This window comes from Zeugodacus cucurbitae, chromosome 4 (assembly GCF_028554725.1).
Source record: "Zeugodacus cucurbitae isolate PBARC_wt_2022May chromosome 4, idZeuCucr1.2, whole genome shotgun sequence".
NCBI classification, from domain to species: domain Eukaryota; kingdom Metazoa; phylum Arthropoda; class Insecta; order Diptera; family Tephritidae; genus Zeugodacus; species Zeugodacus cucurbitae.
The window spans coordinates 752,589-779,477 of NC_071669.1; the positions used below are offsets into that span (position 1 = coordinate 752,589).

Genomic DNA, 26,889 nt, shown 5'->3' on the forward strand with positions numbered 1-26,889 from the left:
TTCGCACTATTTTTCGACTGACACTTTGTTGTTGTATTAGTCAATATTTCGCGCATTCAGCCCTCCCTGAGATTATTATTAAATATAATTAGTCACTTGTTTATTTAGTTTACTTTTTTATTAAACAACACTCGCATATAAATGAGCTCGGATATTCCCTTTAGGCTGTCAATGGTAAAGCGTTTGAGTCTACTGCTCGCTGACTGAGTGGAGTCGCCCAAAACCGTTTGAGGGTTGCCGTGCCAAAATAGGTGTTTATAGGGTCAACGTATGCCACATTTGGGAACAGCAAACATTTGGTAATTCGGGGCTAAGCGGGAAATAAAATATTAAAGAGTGACAATGTAGAAATTTATGAGTGAATATGAAAATCTGGCAATGCTGTTTGAAGTTTTAACATTTTACTTTAGCGCTAGATTAATTGCTAACTAATATATTATTGGGAACTGGGTTGTTCTTGGTATAGTAGTCTCAATCCAACAAATGGAAGATTGTGAAAATCGAAAATGGGAGTTCATTGATTGAGTTATCGAAGGGCGAAGGCAACTCATGAAACTTCTTAATGAAGTATTTAATAATAAGAAAGCCAGAACGCTTATTTGTATTTTTTTTTTAACTACGAAGCACTCCGCAATGATACGACATATTCCTTTGTCTATAATTTTTGCAAAGAATCAGTTGCGTACATTCGCGTTTATTTCATAAATTGTATGTGATTAAATTATATGTGTCTGTGGCATCCACATTTGGCACTCGATTAGCCGTTGGCCCTTGGCATAGCAGTCAAACGAGCGGAACAACCTTATCGTTATTGTCACGTAAAGGCAGTGAAGAGCGTCAAGTAATTGACGCGTCGTCGCACAGCTATTGGAAGCGTTCACCTGTAGCGACTGGCGACCGGCGTCAATAAGACTGGCCGTGGTGCACCAAATTTGGCAGGAGGCCTACTAGTTGTGCGTGTAATTGAGCGTAACAGTTACTTTAGAATCGCTTTGATGAATGAAGTTCACAAACGAACATATTTGTGTGCCAAAGTATAAAAGTGCCATAGTGATGGGATTAAGATAGCATTCTTGCAATCAATAGCCAGTGGCAGTGTAGCAGGTCAGTAGCAGCGGCGCCAACCTCAAACCAAAAGGATATTTAACAACTGTGGTAACACTTACAAACTACTCAACCGCAAAATGTACAAGTACACCGCACTTCTGGCGCTACTCTTCGCCGCCACCTTAGCAGTGGTGCAGGCTGAGCCACCACGTTTTCGTGCAGCACTACGTCGCGCACCAGGCCGTTTCCTTGCACGACAAGAGGCCGAGGTCGCTGATAATCCGGACGATGCGCCACCAGCTGTAGCGGCTGATCAGCCAGCGCCTTATCCACCAGCTGGAGTCACACCATCGATTCCCTTCGATTTGCCAACAGAGACGGAGGCACCACTCCCCGATGAGGTCTACGGACCACCGGAAGAGGAAGACCCCACACCCGACCCAACCTATGGTCCACCAGAGGAGACTACCACTTTGTCGGCTCCCGCCGATGCCGCTGAGGTCGACGTCGTCTCAGCGAACTTAATTCAACCCCGTCAGAAATCCGTTTTGGCCAAACAACGCGCACGCGGTGTTGTGCGCTCACAGCCGCTAATCCTGCAAGCTGTGCCCGCTGCACCGGGAGTCGTCGAGTTGGTGCGCGCTGAGCCCGGTGTGGTTTACATCTTGAAATAAATTGATGAATGAGTCATAGGGAATGTGAGTGGTTTTAGGGCAGTGAATTACTCATTTCAAATTTGTTTTTAGGTTGGTGTTACGTTGAATTCGATTATTAAACAAGCGATACAAATAAATACATTTATATTTTTATTAACGATAAACAATTATTGTTTTCCTTAATTTCGCTTGCCTGATCCACTAATCATGTCAACATATTGATTTTTCACCTTGGCCTGCTGTCAATGTATGAACTTTCCATTAATGCTTTTAATATTTAATTCAATTATGAAGTGAAATGGAATGTGAAAGATACTGTTTGAATTCCCTGGAGGAAAGTTATAAACCATTTACTTGCTCTGCAACTGCCTGAAGAGGCTTAGTCTGTTATCGTTGTTTGTGAGTTTGTGCACGAACTTGTACTTTCCCTTGAACTTGAAAATCAGCTAACCTTGGCACTACTTCGTAAACTTTTCAGAAATTCACATTTGTTTTGCATATGCACGGATGTGTGTTCGACTTGTTTGCCCACATGAAACTATTAGTTGTACTTAAAATATTCGACGCACGTACAATGGTACCGCCGACTGTACACACACTAGCCTTCACGAAAGTAGAGAGAGAGAGAGAGGGAAATAAAAATAAAAACAATCTAGAAACTACACTCTTCTTTTGTATTAATTTATGCATGTGTAGATTGTGCAGTAAAAAAGTTAAGTGCATTAGAAAAAAATTGTCTCCCGAGAAGTTAATAATTTTATATACATATAACCATTCTAGTATGAAATTCTAGTTGGTTAATTACTGTTAAAGCGAAAATATATTAGAAAATTATAAAATTATAAGTCCCAGCAAAACGGTAGTAGGATATGCCATGACTCATACTCATGTCTCATGACTCAGTTTGATATATTCGAGATTAGACTTAACTTCCAAAAGATAGGTGTATAAGTGATCGGACAATTGTAAAAGCAAACACTCAAAACTTATTTGCCGAATTCCGTAAAATTCAAAGTTCAACACAGAAATCGGTGAACGGATTTCGGATAATCGTATCAAGAGAACACGTTGTACATATCCTTTAATTTGGCTATATGAAAACTCTGTGGAAAGCGGATGAAGCCGAGTTAGCTCACAACAGGTTAAAACTAACAACAAAGTGATGATTCTGAGCAATCTTTATAATTGTTCAATCGCAATGAACCCGAATATTTTAATCGATCTTTGACAAAGGATAATTTCACTCCGCGATCCAATCGGCAGTCATCCGTGTGTAATACAGACGAGCCAGCTCAGCTTGTAAAATAATGACGTCTATTTTGAAATCAGCATGGAATAATATTCATCGACTGTCTTGAGAAGGGAAAAACCAAAAGCCAAAGCAATGTAGTTATATATCATAATGCATTAGGTTTCGAGCAATATTCAGAAATATTAAGAGGTCCCATAGAACCCTTCGACTAAAATCTAGTACCCTCTATTCTAATACAACCCTCCCATATTTTCTAGGCGAATCCCCAATTTAAGTATTTTGTGGCTAAAAAATGTGTCTATCAAATAAAATCTTACGCCAATTGTTGAAAACGTTTGTGGAGCCCAAACGACCTGGCGTCGTCTCCACTCAAGCTGAAGTAAACGCACATGAACATAAAACCACGAATGTTTACTGGCACCTTCGAAACTTTATAGCGCCAAAATGAGCGTTTAAATGCTCGCATGCAAATTCGCTACACTAAAAAGCCACATAAATAGTGCGAGCTGTAGTCAGCGATTTGGCGACTCAAAATATCAATAATCCATAAACCTTGCTGCATACATTCGTACGCAAGTGAGCTTGTCATAATCGAGTTAAAATTATTTAGTAGGGGTTTTATGATATTTTTATTGCTGACAGCTCTAAAATTTCGGAAATCAAATGCACCCAACTAGTCAAGCCGTCAAAAACTTAGCCATTCGTTTGACTATAATTTCGACTTCAACGCTGCCGCTGATGGACAGCCGCAACGCCAATTTTGTTTATTGTATGACATTCATCTGACATTCGTTTGACATATGTAGACAAGCGAATGGGCAATTTAGCGACGTGGCTGTGATCAATAATCAACAAGCAAACTATTTCGGCGAATACAACAACAACAGCAAGAGAACAGCAGCAATAATAATGCGAAGAAGAATCGTGTACTTGACTTGGAACTACAAACTCTGGGCATGTGAATACCATGTATGACCATGATTATGCGCACAACAACAACAAAGGCAACATTTGACAGGAAAAGTAGTAGCAAAACGAAAAACAAGCGCTGAGAATTGAATTAAAATTAGTATGCAGAGGTGTGTGCAGCAAGCGTCAACTTGACTAATGCCCATAGTAGGAACGTAAAGAATTTCGGCTGCCGAAAGTTAGCTGTGTGTTTACCGGCTGCTTTTAATTCGAAATCATGAATTACTATTATTTCGTATACGGTTAGTCAGCGTCAGAATGCCGAAAACGCTTCCAACGATTTTTTCAAATAATTCTCGATTAGTTGTGAACTTAGCTCGAAAGCTTGAAAGCCTGCCGTCGCAAAAGTGAACCTCACTCGTGAAGATGAAACAAATCTCTTTGTCAATACTGTTATTTCTGCTGCTGGCGCATAGCTTTGGCAGTCCGTTGGCACAACGCACGCGCACCAATGCAAAAACGCTGCAAAATCCACAGACAGCTCCGTATCCTGCGGCAGGTTACAAACCGGAAGTGCCGTTCACACTGCCAACTGGCCAGGCAACCGTTGAGCCAGCCGAAGTAGTGGCCTCAGTGACAACATCGTCGCTGGATGAAGAAGATGCGGCGGAGGATGAAGCGGAAGCCGCTGAAGATTTGCCTGAAGACGTGGATCCGATCGCAGCCGACGCGGCCGAAGATGACACTGAACTACTGCCAGAACCGGAAGCGCGGGTGAGTGCCAACGACGACGAAGAGGATGAGAACGCAAACATTATACCCGAACAGGCGACAGGTCCTACGCCGAGCAAACGCTTTTGGTTTTTCCGAAAGTAAGACAGCACAAAGCGCAGGATTGGGGAATGTTGAGAAATGTAAAAAAATATTTGTATTTGTTTTGCTTCAAACTAATTTATTTTGATAAATAAAACAATGCGCATCCGAGTGAGTGACTTTTCGAGCAGTTCTGTGTTTGAATTTCTGAATGAAAGCTTCCGAGAGCGCACAGTGGGCGGCCGAGGCAAGCTTGCCATGACGGTATTTGCACAAGGCAAACAAGCAAACTGGCAAACTAACAAACTTTGCGCAAACATTTTCTTTATTTGCATCTTTTTCCACACACACGCACCAGCAGAGTTGCTTATGTAACGGTAAAATTGTTTAAAGCTGCATATATTATATTTGCAGATTTGTATGCGTAATTACCGTTGCAACCGCAAAAATATTTACTCAGCTTCGGTAAACAATAAATGTATGCTTGTTTGTGTTTTTGTATTTGTGAGTGTGTGTGTGTGTGTGTGTGCTGACGCTGTAAATCTTTGTAAACACACTGCTGCAGCCGCTGCAACTACGCAATTAAGCCAGGACAAATATGGGCGGACATTTGTGTGTGCATTCAATTATACTCGGTCTGTGGCGAGCACACAACAAAAACAACAACAAAAAACCTCAACCGGATTTTTTTTTTACTAATAGTTCGAGAGCGAGGAAATTGAGACTCAAAGATCATATTTGTTTTCTAATCTGCTGTTCAGCAGGTGCTGTGCACATTTAAAATAACAAATGATTATTTAACGATAAAAAATACAACAACAACAACAACAACAATAAAAGCTAAGCATATGTAGCGCCGGGAAAAAACACTGAATTCGACGCATTGAATTTTATTCAATTTTCTATGCGACAAAGCAATTCGCCGGGAGAATAAACACACACACACACACAAGTGAGTAATAGTATTTTAGAGTGTGTGTGTGAATGCATAAAAATGCAGGCCAAATGCTCGGTAAATGCAAATATTTATACAGGCGTGTACTCACACACACACCCACACACATCTACATGCATTCATAAATGCGTTCAAATGCGTGAGTATGTGTGTGTGTGTGTGTGTGTGCGCGCTCTACACTTAGTCTGCATATATGCCTTCATTCATTTCTTTTTTGCAACTAATACGAATGCGGTGCGTGTGTGTGTCAAATCAGCGCACTTGGTGCAGCCGAGCGCACAACACATTTCATAAAAATAAAAAAAAAAAAATAAATAAAAAATTATATAATATTTTTTCGCATATACTCGTACAAAAGCCTCAATATAAGTATGTATGTGCAGCGCATTTGATTTAAAATTGTTTGATTTTTGCATTTATGCTTTAAAGTTTAAACGCTTAAAGTTGAAATTTATTGCGCTGTTGAATTTTTTTCATAATTATTTTTTTTCGCATTTTTTTTTTTTGAATTTTTCACAATGCGCCATAATTTATATTAAAACCGATTGATTTTTTTTTGTTTGCCTACTTAAAATGTTCAACTGGTGCATGCGCGCTTGGTGTTGGTAATGTGTCAGCAAATGTCACTCATACGACGTGTATGCCATAATTGAAGAGCTGCATTGGTTAGCTTGGTATTGTTAAAGGTGTTCAAACAATTGTTTTATAAATCGATTGGCTTCGACTGAAGTGTGAATTGCAAATATTTCTAAGCAAATTGTTTCCATTGTAAGATAGTAAACATATCCTCATATACTCATACCTGATCTAACCTCAAAATTACCAAAGAATGCATAAAGTAAGATAGGGAGTAAATATGTATGAGTTAAAAGTGTAAAAAAGAGAAATTGCACACCACAAAATCTTACTGTTGTTCTTTCACTCTCAAAAACAATCAATTAAATGTTTAAAATGGTAATAAAATGTAAAGCAATTGGCATAAACCATAAAGTGACAATTAATTCCAGAGAAAATACAGCAAAAACCAACAAAACCTAAACAAACAAGTAAGGAAGGGCTAAGTTCGGGCTAATTGTAACCGAACATTTTATACTCTCGCAATTTATTTATTTAACTTTATTAAAATTATATAATACACAATTTGACCCACATATTCGTCATATATATTTTATAAAGTCCATTGAAAGTTGGAAACCATAATTTTAGGTTAGAAGCACCGAGGTCCTAGTGTTCGATATATGGGGCCTTAAAAACCTATGGCCCGTTTCGGCGATTTTTAGAATGTGGCTGCCACACTATTAGTATTTGTGCAAATTTCGGCACCGATATCTTCACTAGTACTTACTTTATATATTGTAAAGTAAACGATTCAGTTTGTCTTCAAAGTTCTGGTATATAGGAAGTAGGCGTGGTTGTGAAGCGATTTGGCCTATTTTCATAACATATCATTGGGATGTAAGGAAACTATTACAAACCAAGTTTCATTGAAATCGGTCGAGTAGTTCCTGAGATATGGTTTTTGACCCATAAGTGGGCGACGACACGCCTATTTTCCATTTTGTAAAAGAATCCGAGTGTAGCTTCTATCTACCATTTCCTAACTGAAATTTAGTGTTTCTGACGTTATTGGGTAGTGAGCTTACCCACTTTTAGTAATTTTCAACCTAACCTTTGTATGGGAGGGGGCGTGGTTATTATGCGATTTCTGTCATTTTTGGACTGTATTAGGAAGTGGCTAAAAAAAACGACTGCAGAAAGTTTGGTTTATATAGCTCTATTGGTTTGCGAGATATGTACAAAAAACTTAGTAGGGGGCGGGCCACGCCCACTTCCCAAAAAAAAGTTACATCCAAATAAGCCCCTTCATAGTGCGATCCTTCATACCAAATTTTATTTCCATAGCTTTATTTATGGCTTAGTTATGGCACTTTATGTGTTTTCGGTTTTCGCCATTTTGTGGGCGTGGCAGTGGTCTGATTTTGCTCATTTAAATAAATAAATGTGCCAAGTTTCATCAAGATATCTTAATTTTTACTCAAGTTACAGCTTGCACAGACGGACGGACGGACGGACAGACAGACATTCGGATTTGAACTCCACTCTTCACCCTGATCACTTTGGTATATATAACCCTATATCTAACTCGTTTAGTTTTGGGTGTTACAAACAACCGTTATGTGAACAAAACTATAATACTCTCTTTAGCAACTTTGATGCTAGCAACATTTGTTGCGAGAGTATAAAAATGTTAAAAGAGAAGATTCAATCTAGCAATGACATTTGTACAGTTAAGGTCGTCTAAAGTCTCATTAAAGCTATAGATATGGTTTATCGGGACATAGCTGCTTAACTCGATCGAATATATCTCAGATTGATACGAGATTTTATTAAAAGGACGTTCATTCCTGTAATCTTAAAGTGCCATAAGTCTACGTGTAATAATATAAGTGAAGAATTTAAAAAAGAACTCACCATTTGAACTGATTTACAAGTAAAGCTGTTATTGCAATTGTTCTTGTAGATTTATGCCACCTGAAATATACCAAAAAACAGCGAAACATAGTTTTTTAGCCAAGGATTATGCAAAATAAAATTTAAAAGCAATAACGAAATGAGTATTGAGTATGAACTCTTAGTGAAAATAAGTGTGCAGAGTGAGTCAACACAAAACTGCTATCCACTTAATTAAGTTGCCTGAAATTATTTGAACGCAAATTTTGACACTTCATGCTTGTTACGCTGTCTGCATGTCATTCAAGTGCATTACAAGTCAACAATTTACTCCACACACATTTTTGACTGTCAACCCCATGTACCATAAAACAAGCTCGTCGATTGTCGATTGTCGGTAGCCGTGTTTATGTGTTAATTGATATAAATTAAATGTTGAATGTGACATATACGCAAAGGTATATCAACTAAAATGTGTATTAAAACGAGTTGATATGCGTGGCTGGCTGTTTGTATGAGCGAATGTCGACATTTATCTGCACAAATATAAGCTCATTAATTACTTAATAAACAGTTGTCAATTTTCATTAAATATTGATAAGCCGCAGCGACAACAAAGCCCACGGCAAATGCTGTAAGCACACAATCGTATTCAAACGCATTTGACATTTAACACAGGTTAAATGTCACTCAAGTTGTCACGCACCGTTACAAAAAAAACAGAAAAAAAACAAAAAAAAAACTGAATTGAAATGAATTTGGTGGCGACTAAAAATAACAAAAAGCAAGTAATCTCTGTAATCTCGGTAATCTCAGCGAAGCGCATTTTGTTATAGTTCATATAACAGTTAATAATGTGATGTTTGTGTGACGTTTATATTTGATATTCGCTTTTCTACTTTTGACATTAATGCATTTCATTTCACTTTCCGCGCATAGCTTGTTCTTGCTTTTGTTTTTGTTTATTTGCATTTCGATTAAATTGTACCATTTCATATTAGTGTTTATATGTATGCATTAAAATTAACTGTACCTTGAACGGTACATATTTATTCAGTCTCCATTTTTTATACTCTCGCAACAAAAGTTGCTAAGAGAGTATTATAGTATTGTTCACATAACGGTTGTTTGTAATGATGTAATGAAATTCGGATTGATGTCTGTCCGTGCAACGGATAACTTGAGTAAATATTAAGATATCTTGGCGAAACTTGGTACAAATGTTCTTTGGGACCGTAGAAGGATTGCTATTGATGGTCGAAAAAAACCGCAATATGAATGAATGACCACGAAAACCTATAAAGTGTCATAACAAAGCTATACAAGTAAAATATATAAACGATCGCACTAGAAAGAAGTATATCTGGATGTAATTATTTCTGAAAAGTGGGCATGTCCCGCCCGTAAATACGTTTTTTTTTGTGAATATCTCGGAAGCAAATAAAGCTATATAAACCAAACTTTCTGCAGTCGTTCACTTACGGACCCCATTACACACCATTAGAAATGATATAATCGAATAATAACCACGCCCACATTCCTTACACATATCTGGTTCCAGTTGACTCATTTCGTTTCCCTCATTACCCTATATCCAGTTCCGGCCACCCTATATCCCGTTACACCATTTCCGGTTCTGGTTACAAAATTACCGGTCAGCCCATTTCCGGTCACCCCATTTCCGGTCACCCCGTATCCGGCAACGTTTCCAGTTTTTTCATATCCGGTTCCGGTGACATAGTCTCCGTTTCCGGATGCACCATATCCGACCACTTCATTGCCCCACTAGGTTGCCCATTTCCAGTCCCGACAACAACATATTAGTTTACCCTATATCCGGTTCCGGTTTCCCTATATCCGGTTACGCCGTATCCAATTCTGGTTACCCCATTCCCGGTCATGCCCCATATCCGGTGACTCCGTATCCAGTTCTGGTTACCGCATTCCCGGTCATGCCCCATAACCGGCCACGTCATTTCCGGTTGGCCCATTCACCGTCACCCATGCCGCGGCTTTCACATTTTTGGGTCCGGTTTCCCCATATCCGGTTCCGGTGATATCATCATGTCCCATATCCGGTTGCCCCATTTCCGGTCCCGGCAACATCATAATCAGTTACCCCATATTCGGTTCCGGTAACCCGGTAGAGCAGAGCAGAGCTTCAGTGTGGAGCAGATATTTTAATGTAATTCTGAGGAAATTATTTTCTGTTTCAAAAATTATTAAAATTGGGTCATAACTTCCCCTAGCTCCCATATATGTACCTAATTATATGTTTTTCAAAAACACGGTGGGCTTTATTCCGCATATATCGGTTAGTGGTGTATAAAATGTTCGGTTGCAGCCGAACTTAGCCTTTCCTTATTTGTTATAATTCGAACTTTGTGAGCGAAAACTAAATAAAAGCACCACAGAGGCTAATGCATTCGTATGTGTGAGTGTGTGTGTGTGAGTTACAGAAGTTACAGCTTTTCGCATGTAGCAAATTGCCGCCATCAAATTTTGGCAATTATTGCAAATATTTATGCATTGATTTCAGTAATAGTAGTCTATCTGCGCAACAACAACAATAAATACAAAATATTCGCTTGTGTTGGCACTTGAATACACCATTCACAGCCACAGTCACAGCTTTTATGAAATTATCATTAATTTTAATAAAATATTGTACGTTTTATTGCTAATTAAAATATTTGGAAACATAATTTGTTATAGTCTCAGCGCAGCGCAGTTTTAATGGCGCTCAACCTGGCGTATACGCAACACACATTTAATATTCATAATTCACAGCAACAACAGCAGAGCAGGTCGGTAGGTATGCAAATCGCTATCGCATGCAAGCGCATTTAAAACAATCACATTTAAATAGCATGACAATGCAAAAGAGTTTCGAAAATTATTTCCATTGAACATTTTTAAATTCAAAAATTTTGTTTCGAAAGTGAAAAGCGCGAAATGAAAACTTATTTAATTTAATCTAATTTATTTAATATAATGTAGAAAGTCGTTGAAAGCGCATCAAAACGAATTAGCAATTTATTGCCGCCATATGTTGGCTAATATTTGCTTTTATTTGTATACGTATACATATATGCACTGTGTGAAGGCTTGCTGCTGGCCAAGAGCAAAACTAATGAATTAATCTTAAATTGATTAATGACCGATTGGCGCAAAAAATGCAACAATACTTCACATTTAATGTGCTTAAAGCTTCATTTTATGGCTAAAATATTTTTTTTTTAATTCTACACATTCACATTGAATGTAACCCTGGCTGTATGAAATAAGATTATAATACTAAATAATTTTTTTAGTGACAATTTTCTAATACTCATGAAAAATTAGCTGTCGAGCCGAGCTTCTAGTCATCTAATAGAAAATGGACGTATTTTTTCTGTTTTTTTTTTTTTGTGCAACCCTGTGGTGCGGTGGCTTTAATTTATTACAGATGCGCATTTTGGTGTTTTTTACTTATAAAGCTATATTTTATTTATATTTTTACATATAATTTTATTTTTTTTTATATTTTTCACTTTTTTGTTGCTAATTTTTTTGCATGTGATTATTAAATTTACTGCTGCTATTTGTCTGTTACTTGTTGTTGCTCTTGTTGTCTGGTGGTCAGCCACATTCACTTGTGATTGCGCATTTAATTTGCTGCCATACTGATTACCCCGCACGCCTTTAATAATATGTTGAACACAGTTGTTATTGTTGTTGTATATAGTATATATTTTTTGTAATATTCAATTTGCTAGTAATGTCAGCGGAAATGCTCGCGCACATTGGAAACCGCAGGCGCAGAGATTTTTAATTGATTTTTGTCTTTTTTTCTCTAACGAATATTGCCAATTTTTTTTTTGCCAACTTCATTTCTGTTTAAACTGCTCATCTGTTTGCTATAAATTGTTTTAATTAAATTGTGTGTTGCTTTTTTGATTGCACGCGAGTGTAAACAAGTTTTTCTGAAATTAAATTGTGATTTGCCTTTGTTTGGCTTACACACCGCGGCCCCCTCTGTGACAGGAGGGGATTTTTCATACACTAATCCCAAATCTAAGCAATCATTTGTATACCGGAAAGCTCTTAACAGCTCTTGGCTGAATAAAACAGATTCTAGCGAAAAATTGCTACGAAATCTTTAAGAAAAAAATAACGAACACTTTGACCGACTATTCTTAGAGTAAAGGGTTTCAAAATAAGCTAGGATTCGAACTAGTAGTCACTGGCGCTCTTTCGACGTTTCAGAAATAAACCTTTTCTCGTTCGCTTAGGCCCTGACCCTTGTGGTCAGAACTTAAGGCAGTAGTCTGCTTTACAGGCTTCAAAAAATCGATTTTTTTGTTTTGTTTTAAATATCTTCCAAAACTATACAAGAATATGTCTTTAAAATTCCAGAGGCCAATTCGACATATTTTCGAAGCTAGAGCAGTTTAAGTGGCCGAGCGTCGAGCAGGTGCGAATGCTCAGGCAGACTTTAAAGCGCGTTTTCTCGAGTTTTCATTTTCACAAGTGTTAGAAAACGGTGCCGGCGATAGCGAAACGAATATATGTCCGATCGAAAAAAACCAAAGTGATCTAGCTTCAGCATTAAATTATCTTCCATTTGAACTAGACAAAAGTAGTTGAATTTGGACAAAAGTATTATTTAAACTACTTGTTTTGCAACTTAGTCAATTTTTTTTTCTTAAAAAAGTGATTTTTTTTTTCGAACTTCGAAAAAATTTGGAATTTTATAACTTCTTTGGTAGCTAAAAAAATCTTAAAGAAAATAAACTTATAAAAATTAAAAAAAAAAAATTGGTTCGACCTCCATCACCGGCACCGATTTACATGTGCAGACTCCAGGCGCTCCAGAAAAATACTTACAACTTTGAAAAAATTTCAATATTTTTTAATAATAAATATTGTTTTTAAGCCTTAAATATAGTACACTATCGTCTTAAAATTCCGTTTACCGCAATCATTTCCTTCCCTTTCAAAAAAAAAATTACTAAAAAACGCTCTTTTTTCGGCTTCTAAAGCAGACTACTGCCTTAAAATACCCACTGTACAAATATTCATTTGTGATTTGTTTTGATGTCTAAAATATTAAATCTCCCCAAGAATCGTTAATCGACACATCGTTCTAAAACACACTCAAGCAACCAACACATCGCCAGTAGCTCCGCTCTTTTCCGTTTCCCTCCAGCAATGTGCTGCTCAAGAAAGCTTTGCTGTATGCAATTAAAAATTATTTAACAGCTGTGCTAATAGACAATAATGACGGTAACAAGAAATCAACAACAACAAAATCAGCAGCCGTTAAAACTATAACGACAACAAAACAAGTAATAAAATGAGCATGAGCATATTTTAAGTGGGGTTTGGTGTTGTCTGCTTTTTTCCAGCAAAAATGGACGCATGGAGTCAGGAGCCATACAGGTGCATGTGAGCTAATGATTGCACATATATTTTCCGTATGTATGTATGCATGTGCATTGGTGAATAAGATGTGAAAAATTAAGAGAACAAAATAATGAACAAAAGCAGGAGCAGCAAGAGCTGAAAGCAGACAGCTGTGTTGGACATGAGCAGACGCACAGATTCACACACACACACACACATTCCGGAGCACATTATTTAACGACAGGGCAAACGCACCAGCAGATCGTTAAATATAGAAATAAGGATGTGGCACATATACTCAGTGATGCTTATGAACTAACGGCACACATAAATATGTATACAAACAAACGGAGAAATTAAAGGTTGGCATGTTGTGCGCCAGTCCTTGAATCTAGACAAGTTGTGCTAAGCAGTTCAGGGCGTACAGTGGTGGCAAGTTGAGCGCAGCTGCAGTTTATTTAAACTTTACTTAACGCACACATATGAACGAGCACAGATACAAACGCAAGTTGAAAATAATATGGACTCTCTAGTTGGAAAACTATTGTCGTGGTTGAATGTGGCATAAACACTTTTGAATTGAACTACTGTAGAGATTGGACTAGATTGGCTGGCTACTGTTATATATAAGATAGTTGAAGTCTTCACAGCAACGCCACTCAGTTAAATATCCAGAAATTCAAATGTGCTCCCTTGAACGCGATGACCAACTGACTTTGAAAAACCAAAAATGTCAAGGAAATCGCTTGAATTCTACATAAAGTTTTGGACTAGGCGCTGCATTCTCGCAACCGTTTAATCTTGACTTATCAGTCGATTATTTCTCACGCGCTCATTCCTCGATACAAGCAAAAATATTTCATTGAACAGTTGAGCCATTGAAAGACCATTAGGGAACTAGTTCTTTCGTGAAATTGTCGAAAGAGATACCGACTGCTAAGTATATATACATTTATATTTATATACATATGTTCGTGTGATGGCACGTATGTTCATATGAAAAGGAGTTGCTCGTCGCTTGGACGCAGCATCTGCAACTACTTGACATCGCTACGGTAATGGCCACAAAAACGAAAAATACAACAGCGACATCAACAACAACAACGCCAAATTAACGAAACATTAACAATAAAATGAAAGCGCCAAATATGCCATAACTGAAGGTCCTGCACTCCGAAAAGATTCACATACACATAACATAACTGTACATATACAAACAAACACGCAAACATTTGAGTCACGATATATACATAACGGGTGATTTTTTTGAGGTTAGGATTTTCATGCATTAGTATTTGACAGATCACGTGGGATTTCAGACATGGTGTCAAAGAGAAAGATGCTCAGTATGCTTTGACATTTCATCATGAATAGACTTACTAACGAGCAACGCTTGCAAATCATTGAATTTTATTACCAAAATCAGTGGCAGAAAATCCGCTTTTTTATCGACAAATTTTGTTCAGCGATGAGGCTCATTTCTGGTTGAATGGCTACGTAAATAAGCAAAATTGCCGCATTTGGGGTGAAGAGCAACCAGAAGCCGTTCAAGAACTGCCCATGCATCCCGAAAAATGCACTGTTTGGTGTGGTTTGTACGCTGGTGGAATCATTGGACCGTATTTTTTCAAAGATGCTGTTGGACGCAACGTTACGGTGAATGGCGATCGCTATCGTTCGATGCTAACAAACTTTTTGTTGCCAAAAATGGAAGAACTGAACTTGGTTGACATGTGGTTTCAACAAGATGGCGCTACATGCCACACAGCTCGCGATTCTATGGCCATTTTGAGGGAAAACTTCGGAGAACAATTCATCTCAAGAAATGGACCCGTAAGTTGGCCACCAAGATCATGCGATTTAACGCCTTTAGACTATTTTTTGTGGGGCTACGTCAAGTCTAAAGTCTACAGAAATAAGCCAGCAACTATTCCAGCTTTGGAAGACAACATTTCCGAAGAAATTCGGGCTATTCCGGCCGAAATGCTCGAAAAAGTTGCCCAAAATTGGACTTTCCGAATGGACCACCTAAGACGCAGCCGCGGTCAACATTTAAATGAAATTATCTTCAAAAAGTAAATGTCATGAACCAATCTAACATTTCAAATAAAGAACCGATGAGATTTTGCAAATTTTATGCGTTTTTTTTTTTAAAAAGATATCAAGCTCTTAAAAAATCACCCTTTATAAAGTACTCGTACATCTGTATACGCCATCTCGTGTGTGATGAAGTGGCCCGAGGTTAGATGTGCCGCACTGTGGCTGACGGTGAGCGGTGCGCCACGTTGGGTTATATGAAAGGCAGTCAACTTCATTACATGCTTGGTTTATTCAAAACAGTCAACGTAAATTACATTACAGTTACACACACACACACATTCGTACACGCACACTTATGGTAGGGTGCGCGGCAGAGCTTCCCAGACGTCGACACCACAAAATACATTAGCGACTACATATTAAAACAACAGCAATAGCAACAACAACAACGGCTATGCGCATCACAATCACATTATTGAGCGACTGGAAAAGCTTTATCACAACACCAACAACAATAACAACGGCTACAGGCTAACTACATGCATAAAAAAGCAATAACAACACTGAACAACAACAGTGAACGCCTGTAATGCCACAAAGGAATACACAATGGCGAATCGCTGTTAGCTGTTAGTGCGACCAAAGCATGAAATAAGCATAAAATAAGTACAAGAATGGTACATGTTGAGGCGAAAACAAGCGACGCCCTGCCCCGTCATTCATGGCTAACAAGCCTTTGCTTGCCCGGAAGAGCAAACGAACACCCGCGCACACAACAAATAGGCAAGCCTGTCTTTCGCACATATGTAAAGTAGATGCGGGTGTGTGTGCGTTCATGAAATTTGTGACTTTCCGTGTAATACATACACAGAAACATTTTATGTGCTGGATCCTTTTGTTGGACAGAATTTTCATACAGCTGTTAAATGCGTGTGACAAATGAATGGACAAGCGCTTACACCCTCTCCCATAGCCGTATGCATTTTTGGCTGCTGGCATGACTAACGGCGCGCGGTTTCCGAAGAGTGGCCCAAACCACACAGATGCAGACAGGCATACGTATGAACCGCGAGAAAGAACAAGTAAAGGGTGAAGAAACTAAGTTCGGATGAAGCCAAATACAATGCACTATCGTAATTTCCAAGAATCAAAACATCTTTCCATATTAGTCACACGGTTAACATTAAGTGATATATTCAGAACAACAACAGCCATAATAATGATAATTATTGGGTAAATCTTTGACCGTTTACGCTCAAAACCCTAACTTGGCTTCCTTAACATCGGCCTCGAACACAACATATATCCCAGCTTGACCACACTAGACCTCTATAAATTTAAACAAACTTAAACTTGCATGGACCTTCAAAATGTAAACCAACTTGACTTTACGTGACCCCTCAAGATATAAGCAAAGCTGATTACACGTAACCCCATACAATTGTGAAGAAATCTAATCTCAAGATTTCGCCCAAAACCCTAACTTGATCTCCTTGATATCTGTCTCGAACACTTCATATACCCCAGCTTGACCTCCATACATTTCAACAAATTTAAATTTGCATGGACCTTCACGCAACTCCTCGAAATGTAAATGAACCTGAACTCATATGGACCCTAAAATTCTATTCACCGACCCCAATAAATTCAAGTAAACCCAAAAATATAAACAAACAAACCCCGACCAAAGGTCATTGACCTCGACCAAAATGTAAACAAACCCCTGTCAAAGGTCATTAACCCCGGCCAAAGGTTTTTGGTCTTTTGGAGATCACGTGACGTCAGGTTGTTTACCTTTTTGAGATCACGTGATGTCATGTTTGTTTACATTTGGAGATCACGTGATGTCATGTTTGTTTACCTTTTTGAGATCACGTGATGTCAGGTTTGTTTACATTTTGGAGATCACGTGATGTCATGTTAGTTTACATTTTCGGATCACGTGACGTCAGGTTTGTTTACTTTTTTGAGATCACGTGATGTCATGTTTGTTTACATTTTGAGATCACGTGATGTCAGGTTTATTTACCTTTTTGGTATCACGTGATGTCAGGTTTGAGATCACGTGATGTCGTGTTAGTTTACATTTTGGTATCACGTGATGTCATGTTTTGAGATCACGTGATGTCAGGTTTGTTTACTATTTTGAGACCTCGTGATATAAGATTTGTTTACATTGTAAGAGACCACGTTATGTGAAGTTTGTTTACATTTTGGGGTCACGTGAAATTTTTTTATATTTTTAAAAGTAAGGTTTGTTTGCATTTCAATGAGAAGAACAGGCTTATTAACATATTGAACGTCGCGTTTGTTATTTTTTATATTTCGAGGGCTCGCATTAGATCGTATTCGTTTAAATTTTTCATCAAGAAAGCTCGACTATACTAAAGATATCGCCTCCACGGGCAGACAGGCGAAGTATTACGAAGAATACATTTTTTAATTGGTTCCACGCTGTGATTAACCTAAATCTATGTCCATTCAGAAATACATACGGAAGTACACCAAAAACTACATATAGGCCATTTGAACATTACAGACGTGTGCAAAACATTTGTAGTTTGTATAGAGAATATAAATTTTTGGGCGCATTGAAACCTTATGCATTTGCCTTGGTGAGTTTAATACCTCAACCGTCGCGCCCCTGAACTACCAAAAGTCGACTAAGCTTTATATTTTTTGCTTATTGACGCGCACGCACATATTTCTCTCTTTTTTGACTCATCTCAACCGGCGCTGATTTTATTTTGTAAACAGACTTGGAAGGTGAGGCGTTGAATTGAATTGGGAAATTAATTATGCTCAAATTGATGATAGGCTAAAGCGATAATTACCCCCAGAGCATACGAAATGCGGCCGTATTCGGGGAGAAATAATGTTGAAGACAAGCAGAGAGAGAGAGAGGGAGAGCGGAGGGTGAAAAAATATGAGCTCAACTCGCATGCGACGGCGGTGAGGTGTTTATGTGTGTGATATGTGCGAACAAAAACATTATGACTGTGGGGGCAGCATACATAATTAATTTGAAAATACGTCACGTAAATGGCATTAAACGCAGTAGCGAACACCGCTTTTGATAAAAATAGTGTAGCCATAGTCCAAAGTCAACATGCCGGCCGTTAATGATATGATATGATAACCCCAAAATTTACTGACCTCCCACCGCGGCCCGCCAATGCTTATGACAGTCATAATTCGCGAATACTGAATAAATATTTTTGAGATATTTAACAGGCTAAAATATACTATAAAAGCTGAAGCCAATTAAGTGCAGAGCAACAGACACTGAAGTACCATCGCAGTAGCAACTTAGAACTCGGCCACAGGAAGAAGGAACTGCACACACATACACATACTCTACCACACTTCAAAATGTTTAAGCCAATTGTCGGTTTGCTATTACTGGTCGCACTTTGTGCCGCCGAAGCGCCAACGCGTTTCCGCACAGCTGCACGCCGTCCAGTCGGCGCCCGTGTGCGCTTCCTTGCACGCCAGGAGGCAGCACCTGCACCTGCGCCCGCGCCAACGGGTTATCCTGCTGCAGGTGTGACACCTGAAATTCCCTTCGACTTGCCCACATCAACTGCCCAGCCGGATTTGACCTACTTGCCACCAGATAATACCTATGGTCCACCGTCACCACCACAGCCGGACGCTACGTACGGCCTACCAGCGCCACATAGCACCTACGGACCACCGACTGAAGCGCCTGTCACGCCTGACGCTGTATACGGTCCACCAGACAACACCTACTTGCCGCCCGAAGAAAGTGTCACTGAACGCGATGTGGATTTAGCGGTTGATGTGCCAGCGGAAGAGGAGGAGGAGGAAGCTACCGTTGAAGAGCAACAGCCCAGTGAACCAGAGCCGGAAGTAAGCGATGAGCCCAAGGAAGAAGCAGAGGCGCCCGTTGAGAATAAAGAGGAGGAGGAGGAGCTTTTCGTTGCCGTCGCTGAGGATGGTTCCGTCATTGCGGTTAGCAACTCGTTTGATGCCCAGGACCAGGCAGCGGCAGAACAGCCCGCACGTTTGGTTTTCCAACGTTTCCCACAAGGCAGACGTCGTGCACCGGCTAGCGCGCCTGTGCCCGCGCGTCTGATTAAGGCGCGTCGTGTGGCGCCCGCCAAGTTGCAGCTGCTGCAGCGTGTGCAACCGCAACCAAAGCCACAGCCGCAAGGCTTCTCCTTCGCATCGCAGTACACCGCCTGGTAGTTAATTCAGGTATTAAAGATTAGACCCGTCAACCTGGTAAGCGCGCCGGTGCAGTGTTAGTTCAATTTAGTATAGCGCTTCGTTAAACAGTTTTAAATAATTTACAATAAATACAAATAGAACCAAATTCGAATGAGTTTCCTTTCTTAGTATTATTCAGCTCCTTGGAAAAATTATTATTTTGTTGCCATTCGATTTCTAAGTAGTCCAGCAAACCTTTTGTCGGAATGCAATTGAGTTAAGCTGTTGCAAAACAACTTGTAAGTCTAAGTAATTTGCTGAAGTGCCTTCCGCTCGTAGCTTTCAAATTTACATGTGAGCATGCGGGAGTATGTGTAAGCGTCGTCTTTGGCTTAGATGGAGCAGCGCATTTTCAATACATTTTCAATACCTGTCTTCGCTTCTTTTGCATAAGAACACAGTAAATTCAAATGGATGTGAGTGACTTCGAGCAGCCAAGCGGTCTAAGAGGGCTTGCAGAGAGTAAGAAGCTCTACTTGGAAGTCATTACAATAAAATTTTAGTAGAAATGTGGAAATAATGGAAGTCATGTGTACGATATGCGAAAGGCCAGAGTTGCCACCGGTCACAAAGCACTTTGCTGGGGTAAAATGTGGGTGCGGGTGTGTGTTGGGGACTTAATGTGTTTTTAAAGCGTTTACTGATAGTAATTCCAAAGAAATGAAAGGAAAATTTGCATGAGCGCTCCCAGATTCGCTTGTGCCATCATTTGGATTGGCTTGTCGAACTACACGCTGTCGTCCTGACACTGCATTAACGGTTGTGTCGCATAAAATGGCACACCGGCGGGAAGAGCAAACCGCATTAGCAAAAGTAACTGCTGAATTAATTTGCATAAAAAGCAAAGCGAAGTGAATGGAGCTCGACTATCTCACACGCACATATCTAAAGGCATAAGCATATGTTGCATATAGGCGCTTTCCTACGCTTCACATCAATGCCTAGTAATAAAACTATAATTTAATATTTATTCTACTCGTACGCCTGTATCTGTGTGTGCGTGTGTGGAGGCGCAAAATGGCTTATAATGTCCAACGCATATTTGGCCAAACAATATGCAACATCTGTGGCAGCATTTATTTTACTCTTAATTACAATTTTGCAAGCTTCTCCCACATGTTGCCACGCGCTCACCACCAACTTCCCTTCAGCGGCGCGGCGCGGTGCGCTAGCCACTGTGATCCTCCATGAGCCGGCCTGTAATTGTAGCGGTCAAGGAGCACGAACCCAATCTACCAAAGGGGCACACACGCGCTCGCAGCGAACACATGCAACAGCACCAGCACTCGAACCTCGAAGATACTAGGCGCTCGCTGCTGCTGTCCGGTCATTTTCGGCCAAGTGAAAGACATAAAAGTCGCACGTGTTGAAGTGTGTAAAACCGACATTAAATACGTGACCAACTTAGCAAAGATTTTGCCATTTCACTTAACGTGCCACAACGACAACAAAAACAACAGCAGCAACAACAACATTCGACAGCTGGACAGCATGTAGGCCGTTACCAAAATGAATGACCAAAATAACAGTTGTAAATGTATGTATGTATGTATGTATGCACATTCATATTTATATTTCTGCCGATACACCATTTCTGTCGGTACACCGTAATCGGTCAAATGGTCAAGGTTGTATTCAATTAGCAGTAAAATTGCTGAGTAAAAATGAAATGGCGCAAATGAGCAAATTTTCGGATGAAATGCGCCCACGTTAATGTTTGTAGGGGAGACGGTGAATTGTTACTTTTATTCCTTCGTAGAGTCACAGCCACAGGTTACAGGCAGTTGGGTGGTACATTTAAGGTGTGCGCCGAAGTCACAAATTTTTGGAAGAGCTTCACTTCGAAACGACCTATCTAAAGTAAAAACTTGTTTAAAGAATCAAGAAAAGTAAGAAGACGGAATATGGAGATTTGGATCCTGTCGTCATCTAACGGTTCTTCGAAATATACGATTTCTATAAGAGCATTGACTGTTAAAGCTTGGTGTTCTCGACTTGAGAGTCGCGTATAGAAAAGTTACGGAAGGATAACCTTGAAATTAGTGCACCAATTTTTAATTGAATACCAGAAATTACCTCGAGTTCTAGGAAAATCTAACATTCCAGCTTATGTGAGCGATTTTCGTCCAATCAATTAGAAAAATGTATTTGACTTTCAGAAACATTTCGTACAATAATCTCATCTTCTCTATTTAACCAATCATAACAAATACGTAACAATACAATCGAACAACAACAATGACATCAACAAGTTGATATGTGTTGGTATGATTTCGCAGGTGCATGTGTGAGTCTTTCAAAACCAAGCACCGCAGTTAGATAAAGGTGGAATTGTTACTTTATTTCTCCATATTAGCCATATTCTTTTCAGTGCCTTACGTCTTTATTTGCTTAGGGAATCCGCTCAAATTGTTTGTGTCGAAACCATTACATTAGCCGCAACTCCGTTGAGCTTGCAACGTAACTCAACACAAATTCAATGCAAACAATCAAGCAACATTTTCAACCACCCCCCCTCCACAACTTGGCTGCGATTTGCCGTAACATGCATGTGGTTACAACACAACAACAACAACATTAAAGAAATAAAAACCACAAAAAACAACGCTCCCAAAAGCCGAAGAATAATGGACTACAAAACAGCAAATAAATTCAATATTAGCCAACAACAAAATCATCGTCTACTTCCCCAGCTAAGCAAACTGACAGCGTCGAGCGCTGCGGGGTTCGGTTGTTGACGGCGGCGGCGCTGGTGTCGACGCTGTTAGACACGGGCAACGGACACTTGTGCGCCAACATTATGCATGTAAGCGATATATCCTTTCGGCGCAGTGTGGCAGGATATGCAGAAAATATCGCAACAAGCGCGGCAAAACACGTTACAATGACAACAACAACAACAGCAACAACACTATTCGTAGTTATGCCACAAGCAAATACGATTGTACAACAACTAGCACTACAAATAACACGGGCAAAACCGACCGACAGGCAGACAGCCAGACAGCGATATGCAGAGAGGTAGATTTAAGACGAGCGGCAGGATATTCAAGGATACGCCCTAACAAGCACGTCACTGCTAATGGCATGGAACCACATATGTTTCACATGTAGAGGAAACAGACAATGTGTCCTAGGGGGTCAGCGCCTAGTCTAAGCGGATTCAGTCAAAGTATTTTAATCGAGAAGTTTTACCGAGATTCTGAAGAGCCTAGGATACTCATGTCGGTCATGAGTGCGGTTCGACTCGACGTTTTCCTACAAATACTGGTCCTGAATGGCAATTTAAGGAAAAGAAATTAGGATTAAGACCGATAACTGTAAAAACTGTCAATCTCTGGATTACAAATTTCCTTAAAATGCAAATTCCATGTTTGATTGCAAGGAAGTCCACCTTTTAGAGAGTCGTGGTACCTGATCTTTTATATGAAGTATATGAAATCTCTGTAGGAGGTCAAAGGATGTCCATATTTGTAACTCCTATACCAGAGAGTGTAAATTTTGAAAGCGTTGCGCGGAAGTACTATTTTTTCCCCAAGAATAATAACATATTTAATTATAACCTCTAACATTTTACTCAAGAAACCCATGAACCAAATTCTTTTCTATAAATATCGGGTCTAAAATTCTTATATTGAAAACATACAAAAATCTAACGTCTGTTCCTTTTGTAAGTTGAAGGCTCAGGGTCTCTGTTTCTTAAATTCACGAAACCAGCGTTATAAGGTTGTCCTTAACCAATATTACCAATCGACATTAGCTGCGCCGATGGCCAACAAGCACTTTGTAATAACAGTGTAAACACATATAACAGTAATAACAATAGAGAATAATGTAATATAAATAATAGCCATTACGCAATTTATGTAATTTACAAAAACATTCTTAATTCGATTGTTTTTTATAATTTTCAAACACGTTCTGTTCTGCGACACAAAGCTGACGCCACAGACTGTAGTGGACGTGGTGAGTTGGAAATTTAATTTAACACCACAATCACGTCCAGCGGCAACGCCAAATTTGTCATATGGTTTGAGTGCTCGTTGACGATCGGACGCGATGGACTCATTGGAAATTTTGGGTTTTCGCTTTATTTTATTACAAATGCAAACGTAAATACGTACAAACTCGTATACATATACCTTCGCATGAGCACACTTTAAACTGAAGAAATGCGAGACAACAACAAAAACTGCGATGTGGAGGTCAGCCGCGAAGCCAAAATGCGTTCATAACTACCGTTTTACCGACGCATTGGTTACAACTAATAAGACACAGCCGAAGCGTAGACTTCGACAAAACGTATTTAACAGACACAGTGACCCCTCAACAGTATCAGTTCACTTCTAACGGTCTTGGACACCACGAACGCAAACAGAAAGTCGCGAGTTTACATAAAGGAATTATAGGATAATTAAGAATGACGAAAATATTCTACACACTGGCCGCAGTTGGCTTATTGGCCACACTTGGTTGCGCTGAGCCGCCACGTTCTCGTTTGCGTTTTCCAGGTCCGTCGAATAATCGTCCACTGCCGTTTTTAGCGCGACAAGAATCATTGCCATCAGTGCCAGTCGATGCAGCTCCTTATCCACCAGCAGGTTTGAAGCCAGAACCCGCTTTTGAATTACCAGAGCCCACTTACGGTCCGCCAGAACTAACTTATGGACCACCAGAGGAAACATATGGACCACCAGACCAAACATACGGACCACCAGACGAGACCTATGGACCACCAGACGAAACATACGGGCCACCTGCTGAGGAGCTAATTCCTGAGCCTGCACCCTCCTATGGACCACCACCAGCTGTTCCCGCTCCAACATACGGTCCACCTGGTACACCGGCTGAGGAGTATGGACCACCACCACCAGCTGTAGCTGATGTACCACAAACTGCATCGATCGTTGAACACCGTGCTGTCTACCCACAAACTGTCTTCACGCTGCCACGTGTTGAACGTTTAGTGGCTTTCCGTCCAAGACGTCGCCCAGCGCCAGCTAAGCTACGTCGTCCTGCCCCACGTCCCAAACCAGCCAAATTAATCCGCCCTCGACCACAACAAGCCCAAATACAGCCAGCCAAATTAGTGTTACACATTCATCATTAAATTGTGCAAAATCCCTGCTCTGATTTCCTACGCAGAGTGGGCGTATTATTGTTATTTACATATGTATGTATGTCTATGTTTGTACATAAATAAGCTTTCGTTGTATCCCTAAGGTATTGTTAATTCGTTGTACTTATTTGTACTGTAAAATATATTTTACTAAATCGCTTCAAAAATCTAACCGAAATCAAGTCTTTTAATTCCTACTCAACATTATAAAGGTTCTGAAAAGAAATATAGTAATTTCGTGGGTTTATCTGTTTTATATATGTAAAGCAAACTCATTTTAAGTCCAGTTTTATCGTCTTTTACATATTTTGTTTTCCTTCTGAGACTTAGTGCTGTGCTACTTTGTCATTATAATATATCCGGTTCACGTCAGGGACCAGATATACATATACTTGTTTAGAACATCTTTGCATTATTTTTCTTTAATAAGCCATTGAAGTTAATCAACTTTTAAGGAAATATGCAAAAGGTTTAAATAACAAAGTGTACGCTTACCATTTCAGCCGATAGAAGAGTGGAGCAGCGCATCCTTCTTCAATTAAAACCTTCCTTTAACGGAAATTTATGAAAAATTGTCGTATTAACACCTTATTAGTATCACTTGGTAGAAAACACATATTATTTTTATACAGAAATAGAAATTAAATGTTAAAATCACTTTTATCAATAACATGTCAAACTAACGGAAGGCGGGAAAGCAGAGCAGCCATTAATGTAAGGGCGGTATATACGCAACAAACCTAAGCTGGTGGTACTTCTATAAATAATTCGTACATTTTTCATGAAATATTATAAAACAATATGTTGATTAAGTAGTTATTTTAAAGAAAACTTTGATTTACGAAATACCTATTTATTTGTACAGTTTTTTTGCAATTAAAAGATTTTTAAATAAACAACAATTCCATTGCATAGATATGGCAGCACTTAATGTTTCGCGACTCCAATTTCGAGCTGTCAGTCACGTACACTAAATTTGTAAACAAATGGAAAACATCACAATTGCGTATTTACAGTCGAAAGTTAAAAAACAAGAAAATTGTAAAATTATAATATGGATGTAAATCATCGTCTTATAGAGGCTGTGCGTCAGTGTCCTTTGCTTTACAAAAATAATGCGTCCTTATCGGATCGTAGATGTGGTTGGCAACAAATCGCTCAACAAATGAAAATGCAAGGTACGTCCATATTGCTCCAGATTTGGTTAAACACAATTATTCGATAACTGAACTTTTATAGAGGCCCTTTTGAAGACGCGTTGGCATTTTTTACGTGAACATTACAAGCGTAATGCCATAGCAGAGAATCAGTTAGACACTAATCAGTTTCCGTACAAAAAAGAAATGGAATTTTTATTGCCATATTTGCGTCCACCACCCAGGGAAGACGAACAAGGTGAAGCAGAATTTATGCCAGACGGCATGATAAAGCCTGAATTCGTAATTACAGAAAAGGATTTGGAGAACGATAGTGGCAATGAGGAGTACGTATTTCTAGAAGTAGAGGCGCTCGGTCCTGAATACGAAACGGCCAATGTGGTAACTCGGCGAATAAGTGAAAATGAGCTTAAAAAGGAACTACAACAAGAGCATGAACAACAACAAGAGGAATATGAAACCGAAGAACTTACACATATTGAAATGGAAGTACATGTGAAGGAGGAAGATGTAGAAAATAAAGAGACATACAACGTACAACAAGCCGACAAAGAAACCAGTAAGGAAGCAACGGAAGCTACCTGCAACAGGAATGGCACCAAGGAAGACGAAGCTGTGCGCAGTCAAATACAAGAGGCTTCCGAGGAAAAACGTGAGGCTAAAGTAGATGTTCGGGAGGACGATAGCAGCAGTGACAATCGCTGTGAAGATGCTATTTTCGGTGAATTGGTTTCTGCAATGCTAAAGAAAATGCCTGCAGAAAAGAAACGTAACGTTAAGCGTGACATTATGAATTTGCTCCTAACATAAATTGAAAACTTAATACAATTTAATTTTAAGAAATTTAAAAAACAACAATATCTTGTTGG

General features: G+C 39.4%; 4 protein-coding genes and 1 long non-coding RNA gene across 5 annotated transcripts in view; 4 read left to right on the top strand and 1 right to left on the bottom strand.

Moving 5' to 3' along the window:
* Nucleotides 1-25,701, bottom strand: part of LOC114805369 (uncharacterized) — a 78,066-nt gene extending 52,365 nt beyond the window's left edge. The window contains exons 1-2 of the long non-coding RNA XR_008470888.1: nucleotides 25,359-25,701; nucleotides 8,105-8,164 (exon numbers count right to left, since the gene is read on the bottom strand). This is a non-coding gene — a long non-coding RNA (uncharacterized LOC114805369). The remainder of the gene's footprint in view (nucleotides 1-8,104; nucleotides 8,165-25,358) is intronic.
* On the top strand, nucleotides 1,046-1,870 carry LOC105213404 (translation initiation factor IF-2). The gene has a single exon (XM_011186228.3). It carries the CDS (start codon nucleotides 1,185-1,187, stop codon nucleotides 1,719-1,721), a length of 537 nt encoding a protein of 178 aa, XP_011184530.1. The 5' UTR covers nucleotides 1,046-1,184; the 3' UTR covers nucleotides 1,722-1,870.
* On the top strand, nucleotides 18,809-19,723 carry LOC105213543 (proline-, glutamic acid- and leucine-rich protein 1). Its single transcript, XM_011186480.3, has one exon. It carries the CDS (start codon nucleotides 18,884-18,886, stop codon nucleotides 19,721-19,723), a length of 840 nt encoding a protein of 279 aa, XP_011184782.2. The 5' UTR covers nucleotides 18,809-18,883.
* LOC105213615 (uncharacterized) lies at nucleotides 24,138-24,854 on the top strand. Its single transcript, XM_011186606.3, has one exon. The coding sequence runs from the start codon at nucleotides 24,165-24,167 to the stop codon at nucleotides 24,852-24,854; it is 690 nt and encodes a 229-aa protein (XP_011184908.2). The 5' UTR covers nucleotides 24,138-24,164.
* Nucleotides 25,702-25,807: 106 nt separating the features above from the next.
* Nucleotides 25,808-26,878, top strand: LOC105214606 (uncharacterized). The gene is made up of 2 exons (XM_011188165.3): nucleotides 25,808-26,041; nucleotides 26,103-26,878. Exons 1-2 carry the CDS (start codon nucleotides 25,918-25,920, stop codon nucleotides 26,828-26,830), a joined length of 852 nt encoding a protein of 283 aa, XP_011186467.2. The 5' UTR covers nucleotides 25,808-25,917; the 3' UTR covers nucleotides 26,831-26,878.
* The last annotated feature ends 11 nt before the right edge of the window (nucleotides 26,879-26,889 follow it).